Source organism: Lampris incognitus, chromosome 2 (assembly GCF_029633865.1).
Source record: "Lampris incognitus isolate fLamInc1 chromosome 2, fLamInc1.hap2, whole genome shotgun sequence".
In the NCBI taxonomy this organism is placed as follows: Eukaryota; Metazoa; Chordata; class Actinopteri; order Lampriformes; family Lampridae; genus Lampris; species Lampris incognitus.
In genome coordinates, this window is record NC_079212.1 from 82,969,700 (window position 1) to 82,984,424 (window position 14,725).

Sequence of the window (14,725 nt, forward strand, 5' to 3'; positions counted from 1 at the left end):
CAGCTTCGCCCCCGGTGTACGAGACATGTTATGTGGAGGTGTTTATCTTGATGGATAATGGAATAAGGCATTTTGTGAGGCCAGTACAATTACTGTTATTGTTGTTCTATTGTGTTGTGTTGTTTCTATTGTGTTGCAATAACGATTGTGTTGTTATTCTATGTTCTTTCTATGTATTCTATATTCTAAGTACACTGAGAGAGCCACGAAACCGGAGTCAAATTCCTTGTGTGTGCAAACCTACATGGCCAATGAACATGATTCTGATTCTGATTCTGATCATAAACAACTTTCTGTTTACTGCATCACTGCCTCTGCCAATGTTTAGCTCATACTCAACTAGACATATAGTTTCTGTCCTGACAATTCTGTCAGTTCAAATACCTGTTGTTTACAGGGGTATATTCATGATGCCACGTCCTTCCTACTTGTTGCCACCAACACAAACAGTTGTAGTTTGTTCTTACTGGGATCTGGTGATTTGAATGTGAGTCAGTCCTGCATTGGAGAAATTTGCCTGCAGGATTGTGTATCTCCACCAATGATTGGACAGAGGGATACGGACATGCAAACCTAGGTAAATCTCCCAGGGGTTATGTGGAGAAGAGGGTGGACATCCTTTTGTTATCTTCTGGAAATCTGTGAGCTGTTAGCAGGTCAAATAATCTAACAGGTAATTCTACAAATATTCTTCTCTGATATACTCTGTTCCGTACAAACACTCACAGGATTGTGTGATGATGTTATTTTCATTTTGTTCTGGCTGAGCGTTTCAGTTTTCTGAGTCTATAAATCTCTGCAGCTATATGTGGCTTGCTGATAGATTCAAATTGAATGTTGTATTGTTGCACTGAAGGAGATTAAAGAACCAGATTCAGAATTATTTTCCAAAATGTATTTTGAAAAATAAATGTTGCATTTCGTGTGAAAACAAAATCAGTGTTTTTCACAATTGCTTTCCTGATAAAATCCTTTCCATATTTCCTTGGAGCAGATAAATCAAAAACAGCATAGGTTGACACTGGCCGCTTTTGAGCAACATGGAGTACACGTTCAGAGCAGTAACTCACAACCCTGGCATCATCGTCTGGCGAATTGAGGTAAATTTAACTTCAGATGTCTTTCTAAATGGATGAACTACAATGACTCTACAATGAGCAACACTTCTATGTGGGCTAAACAATTGAGCTCCCCCAAAATAATTGTTGGTTCACCCTTAGATTTGCTATAATGTAAAAACCCCTTCGTGTTTTTAACAAAGAGAAATGTGTTGCAGAGCTGGATGGTTATTGTCCATCTTGCACTGGAGGTTTTGAGGTTGTTTGGGGTGGGAAGATGGTGGCGCAAACTCACGTTTGCAGCAGCCTCACCCAGCACCGCCCATGCAGGGTCTTTGTCCACGTCTGCGTTTAAGTTTTGTATTCGTTTGATGGCTGGGAGAGCTGGCGCTGGGTCGGCTGGGAGAGCCTGGTCTGCTGTGTGCTGTGGGCCCAGGGACCACGGCCCTGCCTGGAGCTGCGACCGAGGAGGAAACACGTAGGGCGGTCTGACAGGACGCGGAAGCGGGGCAGGCTAAGCTAACTGCTAGCCCACGCAGACCGGAAGTTCCGACAGTCATGCTGGCTGGCCTTCCTTCTCCTGGACAGTGATTTATTTACTTTGTTTTGATATGTGTTAGTATGTGTGATCTTGAAGTTCTTGTAGTTTTTGGATTTGTGTTTTTGTCTTTGTGTTGCACTGCTGTGGGCTGGGGAAACGATATTTCAGAAATGGCAAATAAAGTGTTCTTGATTCCTATATGTATAATGATGATTGCTACTTTTGTCGTCTTCAAATGAGCAGAATTGTTTCGCTTCCATTTTGGTGGGAATAAAAGTAATAAAATGCTTCTTGCTGTTCAATAACAAATGGTGCTGGTACAAGTCCCAGAAAAAGCTCATGGAAACTTCTATGAGGGTGACTGCTACATCCTACTCTCTGTAAGTCCTGAAAGTTGATGGGAAAACCCTTGCTTTGTGTGGCCGGCTCACATTTGCATTACCTGTGCAGACTTTGCTAGCTAAATATGTAAAGACAGAACAACATTAAAATTCTTCTGTATTTCCTTTTATCTTATTGATATATTTATCTACCTTGATCCACATGTAGACCCAGACAATGGGCAGCTCTGTTTGGTATGATATCCACTACTGGATCGGCTCCCAGTCATCTCAGGATGAGCAGGGCGCAGCTGCTGTGTACACAATTCAGCTTGATGAGTTTCTGGGCTCCAGTCCAGTCCAGCATCGAGAAGTTCAGTGTCATGAGTCTGACACATTCAGGGGCTACTTCAAACAGGGTATAATGTGGGTAAATTTGCATATGCAAGTCAAATATTGTTATCAGGACAGCATTGACATTAGTTTGGAGCTTTTGGTGCATATACTCAGTTCATAGTTTGTAGGCTGGGGTGCATTCGTTGCAACTTGAATAGACTGCCATGGGGAAGTAGGAATGAGAACATTTGTTTGCTTAGTGGTTCATGCTGTTGTGGTTTTAATTAATATAGTCTAACCCTCTCTCATGTAGTTATCATAAAGGTGGAGTTGCATCAGGCATGAGACACACAGAAACCAACAGCTATGACATCGAGAGACTACTTCATGTGAAAGGGAAGAGAAGGGTCACGGCCATGGAGGTGAGCCTTGACCATGCAGTGGTTATACAAGTATAAGACACAGAAAGTCATACCAGAAAAACTGACCTTTTTGTGTTACTATTTAAAGGTTGAGATGAGCTGGCAGGGCTTTAACCTTGGAGATGTGTTTTTGTTGGACATTGGCAAGACCATTATTCAGTGGAATGGACCGCAAAGTAACAAACAAGAAAGGCTAAAGGTATAATTACCACAACTGCCAACTGAGGATGTGTGTGTGTGTGTGTGTGTGTGTGTGTGTGTGTGTGTGTGTGTGTGTGTGTGTGTGTGTGTGTGTGTGTGTGTGTGTTGTCATTATAGTGCTTGCAGAAGGCTTATGAAAAGCTATTCACATGCCTTAGTAGGATATTTACAAAGATAATCATAACTTGCTTTCCTCTCAGCAGATCACAGCTATGATTTTCCCCCCCGGCAGCGTTTATATTTATGGCACTTTAACTTTTTTGATTATATGTGGCTTTGTCAAGACAGCAGCGGAAATCACAGCTGGAGTTAGGGGTCAAATATTTACCGTTTACTCAAAACAGTGCATTTTCCTTTAGTTGAAGAAATCACATTTCCGTCAAAAGAATTGTCATTGACTCAGTCTTAAACTTGAAATGACATGATGGAAGTAATGTTGATGTCCAAAGTAAGCCCTGATGACTCAACACTTTAAATGATATGCTTAACCATAATCTTGAGAAAAAAAACCCCACAAATTTAAAAAGAAATTCGCAACAGACTAATTTCAGAACTAAACATTTACGACAATCATCTTTTGAAACCTTCCTTCCAAATTTTCAGTTTGCTGGTGTGATGTGCTTACTTAAATGTCTTTATCTAATAAAAATAAGCAAATAAACATTTCATCCCTGAAGTTCTATTACTAAAAACAGATTTAGAATGACAAATGGTAACAATGTTCTGATTATGTCTGCATGTGAATGTTTTTACCTTTTAATGTATTTGCATTAGTGTGGATTCTAATTCTTAACTTCTAACATTTGACCAAATACCTACAATTCTCAATATCATGTATTTGTGATTCCAAGGGCATGCTGTTAGCTAAAGATATCCGAGACAGAGAAAGAGGAGGTCGAGCAGACATAAAAATAATTGAAGGTGATGCAGAGAATAACTCCCCACAATCCATGGAGGTTCTGACACGCATTCTTGGAGAAAGAACATCTAAACTGACAACTGGACCTCCTGATGACAAGGCTTGCCAGGACCAGATGGTGCAGCTTTCCCTCTACCAGTGAGTTGGTACCTGACCAGAGATGTCCACAATGAACATAAATCCCTTTTGCAATATTTCATGCTCCTGGGGATGTGTTGATCTTCATCTAAGATATTTGTCCTTCATTTCAGTGTGTCAGATGCTGAAGGTCAGATGAAGGTCACAGATGTTGGTACCAGGCCACTGGTTCAGGACCTCCTGAATCATGATGTGAGTTTAGGCATATGATGGAACTGATTTTGTGGTTGTAGTCTTTATAGAAGATGAAAAATGGCTTGGGCATTTATATTTAATGTTATTGTCTATTTAGGACTGCTACATCCTGGACCAGGGAGGACTGAAAATCTTTGTTTGGAAGGGAAAGCAGGCAAACAAAGCAGAAAAACAGGCCGCCATGTCCAGGGCTGTGGTGAGGGACATTGATCACCTTTTTATGCATGTCAATTGATAATGTGCATTTACACGTATTTTACTCTAGTTCTTTTTTTCTGGCAAACACCAAATTGGTAGTGATGCCATGACCTATATCTTGGATCTATGAGTTATTCACTACCTAAGTGGCTGTTTCCAGGAGTTTATTAAGCTGAAAAATTATCCAATTACCACCAATGTGGAAACGGTGAATGATGGGGCAGAATCAGCTCTCTTCAAGCAACTGTTCCACAGCTGGACTGTCAAGGACCAGACTCAAGGTCTGGGCAGGAAATATACAAAGGGGAAAGTGGGTATGTGTCCATGTTTGTACAGTGATAATACAAAAGTAAACAAAACAATTTCATAACATACTTCTTTTTGTTCTTACTGTCAGCCAACAAAGTGTTTAAATATAGCCTACGTTTGGCTGCTCCTGTTAGGGTGGCCACAGCGGATCATCCATTTCCATCTCTTCCTGTCCTCTGCATCTTCCTCTGTCACGCCAGCCACCTGCATGTCCTCTCCCCCCGTCATCCATAAACCTCCTCTTTGGCCTTCCTCTTCTCCTCTTGCCTGGAAGCTCCATATTCAACATCCTGCTCCCAATATACCCAGCATCTCTCTTCCACACATGTACAAGCCATCTCAATCTTGCATCTCTCACTTTGTATCCAAACCGTCCAACCTAAGTTGTCCCTCTAATATACTTGTTCCAAACCCTGTCCTTCTTCGTCAGTCCCAAGTAAAATCTTAGCATCTTCAACTCAGCCATCTCCAGCTCTGCCTCTTGTCTTTTAATCAGTCCCACTATCTCCAACCCATACAACATAACTGGTCTCACAACCATCTTGTAAACCTTCTCTTTAACTCTTGCTGGTACCATTCTATCGCAAATCACTCCTGACACTCTTCTCCATCCACTCCACCCTGTCTGCATTCTCTTCTTCACCTCACTTCCTCACTCTGTGTTACTTTGAACAGTTGACCCTAAGTACTTAAACTCATACACCTTCGTCACCTCCACTCCTTGCATCCTCACCATTCCACTGTCCTCCCTCTCATTTATACATATGTATTCCGTCTTGCTCCTACTGACTTTAATTCCTCTTCTCTCCAGTGCATACCTCCACCTCTCCGGGCTCTCCTCAACCTGCTCCCTACTCTCACCACAGATCACAATGTCATCTGCAAACATCATCGTCAATGGAGACTCCTGCCTGATCTTGTCCGTCAACCTGTCCAACACCATTGCAAACAAGAAAGGGCTCAGAACTGATCCTTGATGCAATCCCACCTCCACCTTTAACCCATCTGTCATTCCTTCCATAAACCTTACCACCACTGTAACACTGCCCTCATACATATCCTGCACCACTCCTACATACTTCTCTGTGACTCCCGACTTCCTCATACAACAATCCTGTCATATGCTTTCTCTAAATCCACAGACATGATGTAACTCCTTCTGACCTTCTCTATACTTCTCCATCAACATTCTCAAAGCAAACATTGCATCTGTAGTGCCCTTTCGTGGCATGAAACCATGAAACTTCTGCTTGCTAATCATCCCCTCTCCTCTTAGCCTCGCTTCCACTACTCTTTCCCGTGTCTTTATGCTGTGGCTGATCAACTTTATACCTCTGTAGTTGCTCAAGCTCTGCACATCACCCTTGTTCTTGAAAATCGGTACCAGTATGCGTCTTCTCCACTCCTCAGGCATCCTCTCACTTTCCAAGATTGTGTTAAACAATCTAGTTAAAAACTCCACTGCCATCTCCCCTAAACACCTCCATTTCTCCACAGGTATGTCATCTGGACCAACCCACCTTTCCACTCTTTATCCTCTTCATAGCTGCCCTCACTTCCTCCTTGCTAACCCACCGCACTTCCTGATTCACTATCCTCACATCATCCAACCTTCTCTCTCTCTCATTTTCTTTATTCATCAGCCCCTCAAAGTACTCCTTCCACCTTCTTAACACACTCTCCTCACTTGTCAGCACATTTCGATCTCTATCCTTCATCGCCCTAACCTGCTGCACATCCTTCCCCAGCTTGGTCTCTCTGTCTAGCTAATTGGTACAAGTCCTTTTCTACTTCCTTTATGTCCAACCTCTCATACAACTCACCATATGCCTTTTCCTTTTCCTTTGCCACCTCTCTCTTCACTTTACGCTGCATCTCCTTGTACGCCTGTCTACTTTCTTCATCTCTGTGATTATCCCACTACTTCTTTACCAACCTCTTCCTCTGTATACTTTGTTGTGCTTCCTCATTCCACCACCAAGTGTCCTTGTCTTCCTTCCTCTGTCCAGATGACACACCAAGTGCATTGCTAGCTGTCTCCTTCACTATTTCAGCAGTGGCTACCAAGCCATCTGGTAACTCTTCACTACCACATGTCTTAACTCCTCCCTGAATTCCACATAACAGTCTTCTCTCTCCAATTTCCCCCATTTGATCCTTGGCTCTGCCGTCACTATCTTCCTCTTCTTGATATCCAAAGTCATCCTACAGACCACCATCCGATGCTGTCTAGCTACGTTCTCCCCTCTCACTACCTTGCACTCGCTAATCCCTTTCAGATCGCGCCTCCTGCATAAGATATAGTCCACCTGTGTGCACTTTCCCCCACTCTTATGTGTCACCCTGTGTTCCTCCCTTTTATTGAAATATGTCTTCAGCACAGCCATTTCCATCCTTTTGCAAAATCCACCGCCATCTGTCCTTCCATATTCCTCTCATTGACACCATACCTGCCCATCACCTTCTTATTACCTCTGTTCCCCTCACCAACATGCCCATTGAAGTCAGTTTCAATCACCAGTCTCTCCTCTTTCGAAGCACTCTCCACCACTTCATCCAACTCTTTCCAGAATTCTTCTTTCTCTTCCATCTCACACTCAACTTGCGGGGCATATGCTCTGATAACATTCATCATTACACCTTCGATTTCCAGCTTCATACTCATCACTCTGTCTGACACTCTCTTCACCTCCAACACACTCTTGACATACCCTTCCTTCGGAATTACCCCTACCCCATTTCTCCTCCTATCCGTACCATAGTCGAAGAGTTTGAACCCACTTCTGGTGTTCGTGGCCCTACTCCCCTTCCATCTGGTCTCTTGCACACACAGTATACACACAGTACCTTCCTTCTCTCTATCATATCAGCCAGCTCGCTTCCTTTACCAGTTATAGTGCCAACATTCAAAGTTCCGACTCTCACCTCTATGCTCCTACCCTTCCTCCTCTCCCACTGCTTCTGGACATGCCTTCCTCCCCTCCTTCACCCAACAGTAGCAGTTTCCACCGACACCCTGCTGGCCAGCCACACAGGTGGCGGTCGTTGGTAACCCGGACCTCGACCGATCCGGTATGGAAGTCTAATTTATGATCCACATATTTGATCTGGCAAAGATTTCACGCTGGATACCCTTCCTGATGCAACTCTCCCCATTTATCTAGGCTTGGGACTGGCACTAAGAATGCACTGGCTTGTGCATCCTTAGTGGCTGGGTTAAGTGTTTAAATGTTTAAACACTTTAAAATTTTCAAAATTTAAGAGTTTAAATGTAGCCTTTTTCTCTTAATTCATTTCTTAATTTACCATTCATTTTTTCCCTGTACCTCAGATTCCACATTGTTTAATAAACACATGTGCTTTAGCAAATGTCACACAGGAGAAATTCGATGCCACGCTGATGCATAATATGCCTGAGGTGGCTGCACAGGAGCGCATGGTAGATAATGGCACAGGCCAGGTGGAGGTAATTAGCCCAATCAAATCAAAGTTCAAGATTCTGTCATAAAGCAATGTTCAAAAGTGATTGTGTATATTGTGTGCCCAGGTGTGGCGGATAGAGAACCTGGAGCTTGTTCCTGTGGTTCCTCAGTGGCATGGCTACTTTTTTGGAGGAGACTGCTACCTTATTCTCTACACCTACATGATCCACAGAAAGGAGAACTACCTGCTCTATATATGGCAGGTGGGAAAGAAGTGTTCATCAGTGCAACTAAATCTGTTTCTAAAAATATTTATGCTAAGGATCTTAAACTGACACATTGTTTGATGATTTTAGTTGTGGTCTTTCAGAAATGTTTCTTCTTCACAGTGGTGGCCTGTCAGGGCCATCAGAAATTTCTCCTCTCTGAGCTATATCACCATAACCTGGGAATGCTTCTTGAACTAGCTTGCTTATTTCTGCTGCATACACTTCCAAACTCTCATCTGGAGCACGAGGACGGGCGGCGAGGTTTGCTCTGAAACAGTCTAGAAAATGTCTTTGTCCAAACGCCTCTGTAATTTTTCCTTAACTGCAGAGTAGTTGGCCTGCACGGCTGCTGGCAGGCTGTCCCACAGGAGAAAAGCAGCTTTAGTAAACCGTGTTGGTAAAATCCTGACGAGTTCAAAATCATAGTCACCTCCAGTGCCTCCAATCAGCGGCCTCACAGCTACTTCGTACTGCCTGGCCCAGCAGGGGAAGCTTCGATTTTCCTCTCTGGAGAAGGGCGGCGGGAGTTCGATTTCTACGTGGCTGGCACAGGGCTTCTCCCCACGCCGCTCCTGGTAATCCAGCGAGTCTTTGCCGAACCTCCACATTTTGTCGTTTTCTTTCTTTCTTTTTTTTAAATACCCTCTCTATTTATCAACTTGAGGAGTTGAATAAAGTCGCCACACACGGAAACTGTAGTTAAATTACGCGCGAGTTAGTAGTGGCTAACGTTAGCTAACTAGCTTCTACTACTACTACTACTTTCGGCTGCTCCCGTTAGGGGTCGCCACAGCGGATCATCCGTTTCCATTTCTTCCTGTCTTCTGCGTCTTCCTCTGTCACACCAGCCACCTGCATGTCTTCCCTCACCACATCCATAAACCTCCTCTTTGGCCTTCCTCTTCTCCTCTTCCCTGGCAGCTCCATATTCAGCATCCTTCTCCCAATATACTCAGCATCTCTCCTCCACACATGTCCAAGCCATCTCAATCTTGCCTCTCTTGCTTTGTCTCCAAACCGTCCAACCTGAGCGGTCCCTCTAATATAATCGTTCCTAATCCTGTCCTTCTTCGTTACTCCCAGTGAAAATCTTAGCATCTTCAACTCTGCCACCTCCAGCTCCGCCTCCTGTCTTTTCGTCAGTGCCACTGTCTCCAAACCATATAACATAGCTGGTCTCACAACCATCTTGTAAACTTTCCCTTTAACTCTTGCTGGTACCCTTCTGTCGCAAATCACTCCTGACACACTTCTCCACCCACTCCAACCTGCCTGCACTCTCTTTTTCACCTCTCTACTGCACTCCCCGTTACTTTGGACAGTTGACCCCAAGTATTTAAACTCAGATGTCTTTGTCACCTCCACTCCTTGCATCCTGACCATTCCACTGTCCTCTCTCTCATTCACGCATAGGTATTCCGTCTTGCTCCTACTGACTTTCATTCCTCTTCTCTCTAGTGCATACCTCCACCTCTCCAGGCTCTCCTCAACCTGCACCCTACTCTCACTACAGATCACAATGTCATCCGCGAACATCATCGTCCATGGAGACTCCTGCCTGATCTTGTCCGTCAACCTGTCCATCACCATTGCAAACAAGAAAGGGCTAAGAGCCGATCCTTGATGTAATCCCACCTCCACCTTGAACCCATCCGTCATTCCAACCGCACACCTCACCATTGTCACACTTCCCTCATACGTATCCTGCACCACTCCTACATACTTCTCTGCAACTCCTGACTTCCTCATACAATACCACACCTCCTCTCTCGGTACTCTGTCATAAGCTTTCTCTAAATCTACAAAGACACAATGCAACTCTTTCTGGCCTTCTCTATACTTCTCAATCAACATTCTCAAAGCAAACATCGCATCTGTGGTGCTCTTTCGTGGCATGAAACCATACTGCTGCTCGCTGATCGTCACCTCTCCTCTTAACCTAGCTTCTATTACTCTTTCCCAAATCTTCATGCTGTGGCTGATCAACTTTATACCTCTGTAGTTGTTACAGTTCTGCACATCGCCCTTGTTCTTGAAAATCGGTACCAGTATGCTTCTTCTCCACTCCTCAGGCATCCTCTCACTTTCCAGGATTGTGTTAAACAATCTAGTTAGAAACTCCACTGCCATCTCTCCTAAACATCTCCATGCCTCCACAGGTATGTCATCAGGACCAACTGCCTTTCCATTCTTCATCCTCTTCATAGCTGCCCTCACTTCCTCCTTGCTAATCCGCTGAACTTCCTGATTCACTATCCCTACATCATCCAACCTTCTCTCTCTCTCATTTTCTTCATTCATCAGCCCCTCAAAGTATTCCTTCCACCTTCTTAGCACACTCTCCTCGCTTGTCAGCACATTTCCATCTCTATCCTTGATCGCCCTAACTTGCTGCACATCCTTTGCAGCTTGGTCCCTCTGTCTAGCCAATCGGTACAAGTCCTTTTCTCCTTCCTTAGTGTCTAATCTGTCATACAACTCACCATACGCCTTTTCCTTTGCCTTTGCCACCTCTCTCTTTGCTTTACGCTGCATCTCCTTGTACTCCTGTCTACTTTCTTCATCTCTCTGACTATCCCACTTCTTCTTTGCCAACCTTTTCCTCTGTATAATTTGCTGTACTTCCTCATTCCACCACCAAGTGTCCTTGTCTTCCTTCCTCTGTCCTGATGACACACCAAGTACCTTCCTAGCTGTCTCCCTCACTATTTCCGCAGTGGTTGTCCAGCCATCTGGCAACTCTTCATTACCACCCAGTGCCTGTCTTAACTCCTGCCTGAACTCCACACAACAGTCTTCCTTCTTCAACTTCCACCATTTGATCTTCGGCTGTGTCTTCACTCGCTTCCTCTTCTTGGTCTCCAAAGTCATCCTACAGACCACCATCCGATGCTGCCTGGCTACGCTCTCCCCTGTCACCACCTTGCAGTCTCCAATCCCTTTTAGATGGTGCCTTCTACATAAGATATAGTCCACCTGTGTGCACTTCCCTCCACTCTTGTACGTCACCCTGTGTTCCTCCCTCTTCTTGAAATATGTATTCACCACAGCCATTTCCATCCTTTTCGCAAAATCGACCACCATCTGTCCTTCCACATTTCTCTTCTTGACTCCATACTTTCCCATCACCTCCTCATCACCTCTGTTCCCTTCACCAACATGTCCATTGAAGTCCGCTCCAATCACCACTCTCTCCTCCTTGGGTACCCTCTCCACCATGTCGTCCAACTCATTCCAGAATTCTTCTTTTTCATCCATCTCACACCCAACTTGCGGGGCATATGCGCTAATAACATTCAGCAATAAACCTTCAATTTCCAGCTTCATACTCATCACTCTGTCTGACACTCTCTTCACCTCCAGCACGCTCTTGACATACTCTTCCTTCAGAATTACCCCTACCCCATTTCTCCTCCCATTCACACCATGGTAGAAGAGTTTGAACCCACCTCCGATACTCCTGGCCTTACTCCCCTTCCACCTGGTCTCTTGCACACACAGTATGCCTACCTTTCTTCTTTCCATCATGTCAGCCAGCTCTCTCCCTTTACCAGTCATAGTGCCAACATTCAAAGTTCCAACTCTCACCTCCACATGCCTACCCATTCTCCTCTCTAGCTGCCTCTGGACATGCTTTCCTCCTCTCCTTCTCCTTCGCCCAACAGTAGCATAGTTTCCACCGACACCCTGCTGGTTAACAGTACCGGTGGCGGTCGTTGGTAACCCGGGCCTCGACCGATCCGGTATGTAAGCCTTATTTATGATCCGCATATTTGATTTGGCAAAGATTTTACGCCGGATGCCCTTCCTGACGCAACCCTCCCCATTTGTCCGGGCTTGGGACCGGCACTAAGGATGCACTGGCTTGTGCATCCTCAGTGGCTGGGTTGTTAGCTAACTAGCTTCAACTTCCGTAAACTGCATCGTCTGTCTCACAATTCACTTATCCGGCGATGGGCGTCGGGGCAGAAAGTGATCCCACCGCTGCCACCAATGTAGCCAAGCGTCATAAGTGCGCCTGTACTTATTAAAGTTAGAAAATAATAACACAGAGTTTCCGAAGACTGAACTAGGGTAGAATGTTTTATTGCTTTCTTTTTTCACAGTGTCCACTCCCCTATATGACAGATACACCACTTCCGTTCATACACTTCACAATAAGAGCCACTGACCATATTGTAGCGAATTTGGGGGGCAGTCCGGGAACCGCCACAGCCGGGACGCGAACCCGTATCTCCCGCTCCGCAAGCGTCAACGTTAACCAGTTGACTAAAGGGTCGGATCCGTTAGTTAAGGACCAACGTGTCTACTTATCCATGCACGTTACAATATAAACTGCATGACTGAACTACAAATCACCCAGAGCATTACACTTAGAGGTAACTCAATAAAATAACTTACAATAGTTTATGGACAAACACGGAGGAAGAACATTAGTGTACAAGTTATATTTGTATACCGCGAAATATGAATTGATGTTATTAGTAAATGTTCCACTTATTCCGTTCAACGCCTGTCTCCCGACTCCAACCAGGCAGCATTTCTCTTGTGGGGCAGTTTGTAGTTTTCACGGCTATTGTCGTACAATACCGGCTGGTTCGACACAGCAACAATCAAAGTCTCCTGCTGGTTCACTAAGAAAACTACAACCACGCGCACACTTCTTTGCTATTGGTTGAGGCTGCGCAGAGGCTGCGGATTCGCCGGTCAAAGTTCACCAAAATTGAACTCAGAATGGAGGTGAATGGAAAGCAAATATTCGCTGTGTTAATTTCGTGGATTTGTGATCGTGGCAGGTTGTGAGCAAACTATCCGCAATGGCCGCCGCATTCCCGGCTACTGACGATCTTGTTGCCGGTCTTTTTAGTGGTTTTTGTTTTTGTTTGGCGAATCTGGTAGGATTATCTGCATTTTTTACACGTTCTCATAAGTGGACTAAATTGCTGGATGAATTTAGCGAGAGAAAGCTGCCACGAGTCTCTCAAGTGAGGTGGAACTTCAACTCCAGGGTGGTGAAGTAATACTTGGGGTAGTATTGGTCGAGGATCAATGACCACACCGGGTTGTAGAACTCAGGTTTAATCGCGGCTCAGTAGGCAGACGTAATAACCATACATGGTAGTGGTGTAACCATAATAACAGTCCGGGTAGTACATAACACCTAGTGTAGTTCCAGTATATATACATGGCGTTATATCACTACATCTCCCCTGTTTAGTTTTCAATTTTTACAGTATCAAAATATAAACATATTCAGAGCCCTCCTTTTGTGTGACTCCTGCTTCAACTGCGAGCTCATCTCTGAATGACCAGTACTCACGTAGTTGTCTTGGTAGAGCTTTGATGTTGTCTGGCCATCCCTGGTGGATCAGCTCTTTCAGTGCATTGAGTCTGGGGTCGCTGGTGGTTTCCGTGCGGAGTGCGTCCTGTTTCTCGGGAGAGAAGTTTATCATTGCAACAGTGAGCATCTCTGGATCCTCGACTTCTGCCTCTATTCCGTCAATGCGCTCGTCCAGCTCGATGTTGCTGTTGTTCTCAGGGTTGGGTAGTCGGCTGAGTGTGTCTGCCAGGACCATCTGGTTTCCTGGTCGATACGTGACCTCATAGTTGTATCCTTGTGTTTTTATCAGCATTCGCTGAAGCCGTGGCGGAGCGGCATGCAGTGGCTTTGTGCATATGGTAACGAGGGGTTTGTGGTCTGTAACTACAATGAATGACTTCCCATACAGGTAGGTATGGTATCGCTGCATTCCATAGACTATGGCCAGCATTTCTCGCTCTATGTTGCTGTACCTGGATTGGCAGTCGTCCAGTGTCTTTGAGCCAAAAGCTATGGGTCTTTTGTTCTGCACTAATGCCACGCCCAGTCCTTTCTGTGATGCATCGACCTCAAGTGTCAGAGGTGTGTTTGGATCATAGTACTTCAGGCAGTCATGTTCGTTGATAACTGATTTCAGGTCCTCAAAGCTCTTTTGGTGGTCAGTGTCCCATGTCCAAGGCACGTCACTTTTCAGCAGCACCCTCAGTGTGTGTGCTTTGTCTGCGAACTTTGGGATGTAGGGTGACAGGTAGGTCAGCATCCCCAAGAATCTGCTCAGTTCATCTTTGTTCTGGGGTGTCGGCATTTTCTGGATGTCCCTGATTTTGGCTGGGTCAGGTTTGATACCTTTGTCTGTGTACAGGTTGCCAAAGAATGAGATGCTTGTCTGTTTGATTGTGCACTTGTCACTATTGAACACAATACCTGTCTTGGCTGCTCTCTCCATCAGGTTGGTCAGGTTCCTGTCATGCTCCTCTTCGCTTGCTCCGTAGACTGCGATATCATCGGCTATGCTGACGACACCGTCGAGCCCCTCCAGGATTTGGTCCATCTTTGCCTGGAAGAGATCTTGAGAGA

General features: G+C 44.9%; 1 protein-coding gene across 1 annotated transcript in view; it reads left to right on the forward strand.

The window, feature by feature from the left end:
• Positions 1–1,040: 1,040 nt before the first annotated feature.
• The window catches only part of avil (advillin), an 80,439-nt gene continuing 66,754 nt past the window's right edge, over positions 1,041–14,725 (forward strand). The window contains exons 1-11 of the mRNA XM_056272934.1: positions 1,041–1,104; positions 1,906–1,979; positions 2,149–2,345; positions 2,569–2,677; positions 2,766–2,876; positions 3,730–3,935; positions 4,049–4,127; positions 4,228–4,326; positions 4,489–4,642; positions 8,003–8,103; positions 8,185–8,322. Of these exons, the coding sequence (XP_056128909.1) occupies positions 1,041–1,104; positions 1,906–1,979; positions 2,149–2,345; positions 2,569–2,677; positions 2,766–2,876; positions 3,730–3,935; positions 4,049–4,127; positions 4,228–4,326; positions 4,489–4,642; positions 8,003–8,103; positions 8,185–8,322 (1,332 nt within the window). The remainder of the gene's footprint in view (positions 1,105–1,905; positions 1,980–2,148; positions 2,346–2,568; positions 2,678–2,765; positions 2,877–3,729; positions 3,936–4,048; positions 4,128–4,227; positions 4,327–4,488; positions 4,643–8,002; positions 8,104–8,184; positions 8,323–14,725) is intronic.